This window comes from Plasmodium gaboni, chromosome 13 (genome assembly GCF_001602025.1).
Source record: "Plasmodium gaboni strain SY75 chromosome 13, whole genome shotgun sequence".
Classification (NCBI taxonomy): Eukaryota; Apicomplexa; class Aconoidasida; order Haemosporida; family Plasmodiidae; genus Plasmodium; species Plasmodium gaboni.
This window is the reverse complement of record NC_031493.1, coordinates 267,380-279,130: the sequence shown is the minus strand read 5'-3', so window position 1 is coordinate 279,130 and position 11,751 is coordinate 267,380. Positions and strand designations below refer to the sequence as shown.

Here is an 11,751-nt window from a genome sequence, read left to right as displayed (position 1 = left end):
TTATATATATATATATATATATTTTAATATTTTTATTATTTTATTTATTTATTTTTTTTTTAGTTTATATAATAGTAATTCTACTAATTTAAAAAAAAAAAAAAAAAAAAAAAGAAAAAAAAAAATTTACATATGAAAAATGAATATGTAAATTCATAAATATAAATGTATTATAAAAAAAGAAAAATGGGAAAAAAATAATATATATAAATATATGTATATTTTTTAATTTTTATATATGTATATATATATATATATATAATTATTTGGGATATTCTCTGTTCATAGGTCTTAAACAGTTTTATTCTTTTAACTTCACAAAGTTGTTATTAAAAGTATTTGTATATATGTATATCTTATGGGTTCCTATATAAAACTATAGTATTCTATAATATATTCTGTACATATTATTTTATCATTTCTAAATAATCCCTATTTTATTACTATTTTTTTAAAGTGATAATACAGTTTATTCAATTTTTTTTCTAAAGGAGCAACCTTCAGTCAATTTGCATTTTCCACCGGTTGGCTGGCACAACATAATGTTACAGCTAAAAAAATAAAATAAAAAAAAAATATATATATATATATATATATATACATATATGTATCATACATTTTTTATTAGTAAATGATAAGATATACATATTTATTTTATAGATTATAAATTTTATTACCTTCCACACAAAACAACATTTTGTGCGTGACTAAATAAAGTTGTAATTTGGAGACATCCTGGGCATTTAACATCCATAAAATAAGAATTAGGGGTTGGAATTAATCTCTTTAATTTATGTTTCTTTGATTCTTCAACTGGATCTGGATTTAATAAATCGACATTCATTTTGAATTATATTATTTTTTTAAATATGAAATTATTAAAATGTATATATATATATATATTTATATATATTATTATAATTAAATAACTATATATTTTGTTTCTTTATAAAAGATTATTTTATATAGTTTTTTTTTTTTTTTTTTTTTTTTTTTTTCAAAAAATTAAAAAATAACAAACTAAAATATAATTTTTTTTTATTTCTTCTTATTATTAAATAAATATTATGATATATTAAAATGAAATTAAAAAAATATTAAATTTAAATATTAAGTTATATGTATATATTTTTTTTATGTTTCTTTTTTTCTTTTTTTTTTTTTTTTTTTTCTAATTTTATAATAATTCTAAGAATAAAAACTTATAATTGTAAATTTATTTTTATAAAGTGTATATAATTATATATATTTCTAATAAAATATTATTATATGATATTATCTTAATTTATTGATATAATATATTATATATATATATATACATATAAATATATATAAATGATTATGTATTAAAATATAATCATTTTAATATTTTATTATTTTTTCATTTAATTTTTTATATTATTTTTATATACATATATATACATATCCACTTTTCTTGTATAATTAAAGAATATAAATAATTTTGTAAAAAATATATTATATAAATTATTATATATATAAAATATATTGCCTATTATATTTTATTATAAAACAACATTATATATATATATATATATATATTAATGTAATTACGTTTGTTTCTTTTTTTTTTTCGTGAGGGCTGTGAATTTATTTGGAACGAAACAAATAAATAATAAAGAAATAATTAAAAGGGCTTAGGCATATATATTATATTTCTTAAGCATAATATATAATATCTCAATATGTTTCTTTATAATATATATTTATTTATTCATTTAATAATTATTTATTATATATATAAACTTATAATATATATTAATATATTATATGCTTATATATATATATATTATATATATAATTATAAAAAACAATGGTAAAATAAAAATATACATATATAAAATGTAATGTGCATATTATATATTTTGATATAAAATATTATATATAAATAAATACTTTAATAAGTATATAAAAAAAAATCCTTCACAAATATTATAATATTGATCCATATTATATGATATTTTTTCTTATAAGTGCACTTATATTTATTTTATTTAAGAGTTATATAAGTTGGATACTTCTATCAATATAATATTATATATATAATTATTTATATATATAATTATATTTTTCTTTTTGATTCTGTAACTTTTTTTTAACCCATATAAATATATATATATATATATATATAATATTTACTATAAAGATAAAATAATAAATTAATCCTTTTATTGTAACACAAAAATAATATGTATGTAATTATGTTTTTTATTTTTTTTTTTGCTTATATATTTTTTATATATATTTTAAATATTTATATGGTTATATATATATATATATATATATATATATATATATATATTGTTTTTATTTACTATATATTACATATAATATAAAAGCTTTTAAAGGGGTGAAGAAGGTATACCAAAGATTTTATTATATTTATAATATATATATTATATTTATATATATATTATAATTTATTATATAAAAATTATATTATATATTTATATTTTAATAGTATTACATGAAATTTAAAAAATATATAATATAATATATTTATATATAAATATAAATAATTGTATATTTTTATTTATTCAAAATTTTAAAATAATACTAATAAATATTATTGTATTATAAAATAATGTGATATATATATTCATTCATTTAAAATGAGAAATTCTTAACCAAATAAAAAAGAATATTTTTAATAATTTGTATATATTAATAATTATCATATATATTATATAATATGTATGTATGTTTTTTTTTAATATAAAATTATAGTGTTATATCTATCATTTTATAAAAGGTTTATTTTTTTAAATTTATAATATTCATGTTGAAATGGATTTTTATAGAACATTTATATATTTAAAATTAGAACTAATAAAGGGGATATGAAAAAAAATCATGAAGCTATCTAATTATAAGTAAAATTCAGTTATTTTTCCTTTTAATAGTAATATATCATTTACTCGAATAATAATATATAATGAATATTGAACTGTCTGTTTTTTTTATTTTTTTATATATTTGTATATAAAGCTTCTCTTGTATTGAAATTAAGGAGAACCATATAATATTAAAAACATAATATAACGATAATATAATAAAACATATGTTATTATTTCTTCCATATGAAATATTTTTTTTTTTATCACGCAAAAAAAATTTTCGTTTGTTTGTTTTCCTTTTTTTTTGATTTTGTTCTCACATATATATATAATATATATATATTTATTTATTTAATATAATAATTATGGTAGTATTAAAGATTATACACAAAACTAATGATTAAAATAAAAAAGGAAAAAGAAAAGTTTATAATTTCAATAATTCTCTATCATTACTTAAAGCTACATATATATATATATATATATATATATATATATATATATATATATATGATGATAATATAATAATATAATAACATCAAATATATATAATTACATTGTATATTTAAAATATAGCAAATTTGTATATAAATATTTTATTATACATATAATTATATATATATTTTTTTATTTATTTATTTATTGAATGTAGCATAATAAAGCAAAATTTTCTCCTTAGTGCTTAAAATTAAAAAAAAAAAAAAAAAAAAAAAAGAAGTAATTGTAAAATAATAAAATAAGATACAACAAAAATAGGTATAAAATATTAATTTGGGAATTTTTAAAATATTTAAAATGGTATATATAATAAAATAGGGAAAAAAAAAATATAAATATATAACATATATATAATATATATATATCAATATATCTTATACGTATATAAAATAATGAAATCTTTTTTTACTTTTGAATAGATAAATAATTTATACTTTAAGAAAATATATCATATATATATATATAATATATATATATATATATATATATATATATTTTTATGAGAAAAAAAAAAAAAATATATATATATATATATATATATTTATATATATATATAAATTAAAATAAAAATATATATAATATATTTTTACATAATTCTAATTAAATATATATAACAAAATGCTGAAATAAAAAAAGAAAAAAGTAGAACAAAATTTAATATATTATTATAATTATAACTTTTTCTTATTCCAGCAAAAAAAGAATATATTATATATATATATATTTATATATACAGTACATATAATATGTATAACCTTTTCTTATAATATTAACATATTTATTCCTTTTAGTTTTGTATTTTTTCCTTTTTTTAAAAAGAAAAAGTTTTCTATTTTAAATATTTTTCTATGTTTTACGAATATGAATACTATAAATTAAAACATCCTTCTCCTTTTTATATTTAATATAAAATCTATAAATTTTTTTTTTTATTTTTCTTTTTCATCTTGATTTTTGTGTTTCTAAATTTTACAAGTATTATTATTATATTGAGTTTTTGTATTATTTAAAAAAAAAAAAAAAAAGCTAAAGATGACTTCAGAATTTTGGCCAGATTTAGGTATATTTTTAAAAAAGAAAAAAGAAGAAAAAAAAATGTATATATAGATAATAATGTACAGTGCTACCATAAAAGTATTATAATGTTTTTAATAATATTGTGATGTTGGATTTTTCTTTTGCATATTTCTTTTAAACATAATATATATATATATATATTTATATTTATATTTATATTTATTTATATACTTACAGATTTTAAAACAGTTGGAAGGTTAATTCTTGAAGATGGTAACGAATTTGTAGGTTACAGTGTAGGTTACGAAGGGTGTAATGGCAATCCTAATATATCATCTGATGAGGAATATAAAAATATTATTAATAATGATAATAACAAGAAGAATAATAATTCATTTTGTACTAATGATGATAATAATTTGAGAGATGATTTATTATTTAAAAATAGTCGATTAGAAAATGAAGATTATATTGTTACAGGTGAAGTTATATTTAATACAGCTATGGTTGGATATCCTGAAGCTTTAACTGATCCAAGTTATTTTGGTCAAATATTAGTTTTAACATTTCCATCTATTGGTAATTATGGTATTGAAAAAGTAAAACATGATGAAACTTTTGGATTAGTACAAAATTTTGAAAGTAATAAAATTCAAGTACAAGGATTAGTTATTTGTGAATATTCGAAGCAATCATATCATTACAATTCTTATATTAGTTTAAGTGAATGGTTAAAGATTTACAAAATTCCATGTATAGGTGGTATAGATACAAGAGCATTAACAAAACTTTTAAGAGAAAAAGGTAGTATGTTAGGTAAAATAGTTATATATAAAAACAGACAACATATAAATAAATTATATAAAGAAATTAACCTTTTTAATCCTGGTAATATAGATACTCTTAAATATGTATGTAATCATTTTATACGTGTTATTAAGTTGAATAATATTTCATATAATTATAAAAATAAAGAAGAATTTAATTATACAAATGAAATGATCACTAATGATTCATCGTTAGAAGATCATGATAATGATATAAATAGTAGTGTTTGTAATTTTAATAATTGTCCAAGTATCTCTAGTTTTGACAAAAGTGATTTTAAAAATGTTATTAATCATACTTTGTTAAGAGATAAAATGAACTTAATAACATCTTCTGAAGAATATCTAAAAGATCTTCATAGTAATTATAACTTTAATAATGCTAGTGATAAAAATGATGCTTTTTTTAAGATGTATGGTATATGTGAATATGATAAATATTTAATTGACCTTGAAGAGAATGCTAGCTTTCATTTTAATAATGTAGATGAATATGGATATTATGATGTAAATAAAAATACAAATATTAATTATAACAATAAAACAGAACAAAACAACAACAACAACAACAACAACAACAAAAATAACATTAACAATGAAAGTAACAATGATCAGCTTGATTGTATAAATAAAGATGTTAATAATACTATTAATAGTAAGGTACTTAACAACCTATATAATAATAATAATAATAATGATGAGCAAAATAGTGAACATACCAAATTTAATTTAAATAATGATTATTCTACTTATACTAAAAGCAAAATGAAAAATGAAGAATTCCTTAATTTAGTAAACAAGAGAAAAGTAGACAATAAAGAAAAAATTATTGTTATTGTTGATTGTGGTATTAAAAATAGTATAATAAAAAATTTAATAAGACAAGGTATGGATCTTCCATTGACATATATTATTGTACCTTATTATTATAATTTTAATCATATAGATTATGATGCAGTTCTTTTATCTAATGGTCCTGGAGATCCTAAAAAGTGTGATTTCCTTATAAAGAATTTAAGAGATAGTTTAAAAAAAAATAAAATTATATTTGGTATTTGTTTAGGTAATCAACTATTAGGTATCTCATTAGGTTGTGACACATATAAAATGAAATATGGTAATAGAGGTGTTAATCAACCTGTAATACAATTAGTAGATAATATATGTTATATTACGTCACAAAATCATGGATATTGTTTAAAAAAAAAATCAATATTAAGAAGAAAAGAGCTTGCGATTAGTTATATAAATGCTAATGATAAATCTGTAGAAGGTATTTCACATAAAAATGGAAGATTTTATAGTGTTCAATTTCATCCTGAAGGTAATAATGGTCCTGAAGATACATCATTTTTATTTAAGAATTTTCTTTTAGATATTTTTAATAAGAAAAAGCAATATAGAGAACATTTAGGACATAATATTATTTATATAAAAAAGAAAGTTCTTCTTTTAGGTAGTGGTGGTTTATGTATAGGTCAAGCAGGTGAATTTGATTATTCAGGAACACAAGCAATTAAGAGTTTAAAAGAATGTGGTATATATGTTATTTTGGTTAATCCTAACATAGCAACAGTACAAACATCAAAGGGATTAGCTGATAAAGTATACTTTCTACCTGTTAATTGTGAATTTGTAGAAAAAATTATTAAAAAGGAAAAACCTGATTTTATTTTATGTACCTTTGGTGGTCAGACAGCTTTAAATTGTGCTTTAATGTTAGATCAAAAAAAAGTATTGAAAAAGAATAACTGTCTATGTTTAGGTACTTCTTTAGAATCTATAAGAATAACAGAAAATAGAACATTATTTGCTGAAAAATTAAAAGAAATAAATGAAAGAATAGCTCCATATGGTAGTGCAAAAAATGTTAACGAAGCTATTGATATAGCTAATAAAATAGGATATCCAATATTAGTACGTACCACATTTTCGTTAGGAGGATTAAATAGTAGTTTTATTAATAATGAAGAAGAACTGGTTGAAAAATGTAATAAAATATTTTTACAAACTGATAATGAAATATTTATAGATAAATCATTACAAGGATGGAAAGAAATAGAATATGAATTATTAAGAGATAATAAAAATAATTGTATAGCTATATGTAATATGGAAAATATAGATCCATTAGGTATACATACAGGAGATAGTATAGTTGTAGCACCTTCACAAACATTAAGTAATTATGAATATTATAAATTTAGAGAAATAGCATTAAAGGTTATTACACATTTAAATATTATAGGAGAATGTAATATTCAATTTGGTATAAATCCACAAACAGGAGAATATTGTATTATTGAAGTTAATGCTAGGCTAAGTAGAAGTTCAGCATTAGCATCTAAAGCTACTGGTTATCCACTTGCTTATATATCAGCAAAAATAGCTTTAGGATATGATTTGATAAGTTTAAAAAACAGTATAACTAAAAAAACAACTGCCTGTTTTGAACCATCTCTCGATTACATTACAACAAAAATACCACGATGGGATTTAAACAAATTTGAATTTGCTTCAAATACAATGAATAGTAGTATGAAAAGTGTAGGAGAAGTTATGTCTATAGGTCGAACCTTTGAAGAATCTATACAAAAATCATTAAGATGTATTGATGATAATTATTTAGGATTTAGTAATACTTATTGTATAGATTGGGATGAAAAGAAAATTATTGAGGAATTAAAAAATCCTTCACCAAAAAGAATTGACGCTATACATCAAGCTTTCCATTTGAATATGTCTATGGATAAAATACATGAACTCACACATATTGATTATTGGTTCTTACATAAATTTTATAATATATATAATTTACAAAATAAGTTGAAAAAATTAAAATTAGAGCAATTATCTTTTTATGATTTGAAGTATTTTAAGAAGCATGGTTTTAGTGACAAGCAAATAGCTCACTACTTATCCTTCAACACAACCGATAATAATAATAATAATAATAATAATAGTAATAACTCTTGTAGGGTTACAGAAAATGATGTTATGAAATATAGAGAAAAGCTAGGATTATTTCCACATATTAAAGTTATTGATACATTATCAGCCGAATTTCCTGCTTTAACTAATTATTTATATCTAACTTATCAAGGTCAAGAACATGATGTTCTCCCATTAAATATGAAGAGGAAAAAAATATACATGCTTAATAATAAAAGAAATGCAAATAAAAAAAAACACCAGGTCAAGAACACATTATATAATGAATTAGTTCATAATAAGGATACAAAATTACACAAAGAAAATAATAATATGAATTATGAAAATATAGAAAATAAATCTAAATTGAATAAACAATCAGAGGGATATTATAATTCTTCTAGATGTATCAATACAAATAATATTAATATAGAAAATAATATTTGTCATGATATATCCATAAACAAAAATGTAAACGTTACAATAAATGATTCCAATAATTCTATATCAAATAATGAAAACCATGAAAGTAATCTAAATTGTGTATCTGAAAGAGCAGGTAGCCATAATATATATGCTAAAGAAGAAAAGAGTATAGCATCTGATGAAACAAATATTTTAAGTGCACAAAATTCAAATAATAATTTTTCATGTAATATTGAGAATATGAATAAACCAAACGTTGATGTTGGTGTATTAGAAAATGATAACAAAAAAAGAGAAGATATAAATACCACAACGGTATTCTTAGAAGGTCAAAATAATGATATTAAGAATAAGAATAAGAAGAATATCTCTTCATTGAAAGGTGATGAAGCAGATTTTGTGATGGTAGATGTAAAAAGGGAAAAAAATATGGATGGAAAAAATATAAATGATGAATATAAAACATTTAAGAAAAATAAATCTAAAGATATTGGATCAAATAATAATATGGAAGATGAACTATCCAATGGAACGTCACATTCAACTAATGATCATTTATATTTAGATAATTTTAATACATCAGATGAAGAAATGGGAAATAAAAATATGGATATGTATTTATCAAAGCAAAAAAGTATATCTAATAAAAACCCTGGTAATTCTTATTATGTTGTAGATTCTGTATATAATAATGAATACAAAATTAATAAAATGAAAGAATTAATAGATAACGAAAATTTAAATGATAAAGATGATAATAATGATAATATGAATTGTCCTAATTATAATAATGGTAACGCATTTGAAAATGGAAATGATAATTTAGAGAATGATTGTATTGAGAAATATATGGATCGTACATATAAACATTATAATGGTTTACATAATCGTAGAAGTACAAATGAGAGGATGATGCTTATGGTAAATAATGAAAAGGAGAACAAGAATGAGAAGCGACATAGAAATGGTTTAAATAATAAAAATAAAGTGAAGAATAAAGGAAGAAATAAAGAGAAAAAGAATTATCATAATATTAATAATATAATGAATAATGAATATAATAGTAATAATATTGAATCAAAGTTTAATAATTTTGTTGGTGATAAAAATGAAAAAGAATATTATCAAGATGAAAATGATATATATTATTTTACACATTCATCAGAAGGAAATAATGACGATTTAGATAGTGATAATTATTTAAGTAATGAAGAATTAGATACTGATGATTATGATGATGATTATTATTATGATGAAGATGATGTAGATGATGTAGATGATGTGGATGATGTGGATGATGTGGATGAAGTTGAAGATGATAATGATTATTATAACGATGATGGTTATGATAGCTATAATTCTTTATCATCGTCAAAAATGTCAGAAATGTCATCTGTTATAGGTTCAGAAAATGAAAATATATTTAATGAAAAATATAATGATATAGGTTTTAAAATAATAGATAATAGGAACGAAAAGGAGAAAGAGAAAAAGAAATGTTTTATTGTATTAGGTTGTGGTTGTTATCGTATTGGTAGTTCTGTTGAATTTGATTGGAGTGCTATACATTGTGTAAAGACAATAAGAAAATTAAACCATAAAGCTATTTTAATAAATTGTAACCCAGAAACGGTGAGTACAGATTATGATGAAAGTGATCGTTTATATTTTGATGAAATAACAACAGAGGTTATAAAATTTATATATAACTTTGAAAATAGTAATGGTGTAATTATAGCTTTTGGTGGGCAAACATCAAATAATTTAGTATTTAGTTTATATAAAAATAATGTAAATATATTAGGTTCAAGTGCTCAAAGTGTTGATTGCTGTGAAAATAGGAATAAATTCTCACACTTATGTGATTCCTTAAAAATTGATCAACCTAAATGGAATAAATTTACGAGATTATCCAAGGCTATACAATTTGCTAATGAAGTAAAATTTCCTGTATTAGTAAGACCATCTTATGTATTATCTGGTGCAGCTATGAGAGTTGTAAATAGTTTTGAAGAATTAAAAAACTTTTTAATGAAAGCAGCTATAGTTAGTAAAGACAATCCTGTTGTTATATCAAAATTTATTGAGAATGCTAAAGAAATAGAAATAGATTGTGTTAGTAAAAATGGTAAAATAATTAATTATGCTATTTCTGAACATGTTGAAAATGCTGGTGTACATTCAGGTGATGCAACCTTAATATTACCTGCACAAAATATATATGTTGAAACACATAGGAAAATAAAAAAAATATCCGAAAAAATATCAAAATCATTAAATATATCTGGTCTATTTAATATACAATTTATATGTCATCAAAATGAAATAAAAATTATTGAATGTAATTTAAGAGCATCTAGAACTTTTCCATTTATATCAAAAGCTTTAAATCTTAATTTTATTGATTTAGCTACAAGGATATTAATGGGTTATGATGTCAAACCAATTAATATATCATTAATTGATTTAGAATACACTGCTGTGAAATCACCAATTTTCTCATTTAATAGATTACATGGATCAGATTGTATACTAGGTGTAGAAATGAAATCTACAGGTGAAGTAGCATGTTTTGGTTTAAATAAATATGAAGCTTTATTAAAATCATTAATAGCTACAGGTATGAAATTACCTAAAAAATCAATACTTATAAGTATTAAAAATTTAAATAATAAATTAGCTTTTGAAGAACCATTCCAGTTATTATTTTTAATGGGATTTACAATATATGCAACTGAAGGTACGTATGATTTCTACTCTAAATTTTTAGAATCTTTTAATGTTAATAAAGGTTCTAAATTTCACCAAAGACTTATTAAAGTTCATAATAAAAATGCAGAAAATATTTCACCAAATACAACAGATTTAATTATGAATCATAAAGTTGAAATGGTTATAAATATAACTGATACATTAAAAACAAAAGTTAGTTCTAATGGTTATAAAATTAGAAGATTAGCATCCGATTTCCAGGTTCCTTTAATAACGAATATGAAACTTTGTTCTCTTTTTATTGACTCACTATATAGAAAATTCTCAAGACAAAAGGAGAGAAAATCATTCTATACAATAAAGAGTTATGACGAATATATAAGTTTGGTATAAACAAAAAGTATTAAATATATTCCATTCAACATTATTTATTTTTGTTTTATTTATTAATATACATTCATTAAAAATATGAAAATATATATATA

The 11,751-nt window shown here is 19.5% G+C and overlaps 2 protein-coding genes across 2 annotated transcripts; one reads left to right on the top strand and one right to left on the bottom strand.

The window, feature by feature from the left end:
* Positions 1-469: 469 nt before the first annotated feature.
* PGSY75_1308300 (40S ribosomal protein S27) lies at positions 470-844 on the bottom strand (the record flags this gene model as incomplete). Its single annotated transcript, XM_018787148.1, has 2 exons — positions 470-551; positions 678-844. 2 exons carry the CDS (start codon positions 842-844, stop codon positions 470-472), a joined length of 249 nt encoding a protein of 82 aa, XP_018639890.1.
* Positions 845-4,385: 3,541 nt separating this feature from the next.
* PGSY75_1308200 (carbamoyl phosphate synthetase) lies at positions 4,386-11,659 on the top strand (the record flags this gene model as incomplete). Its single annotated transcript, XM_018787147.1, has 2 exons — positions 4,386-4,413; positions 4,608-11,659. 2 exons carry the CDS (start codon positions 4,386-4,388, stop codon positions 11,657-11,659), a joined length of 7,080 nt encoding a protein of 2,359 aa, XP_018639889.1.
* Positions 11,660-11,751: the final 92 nt, after the last annotated feature.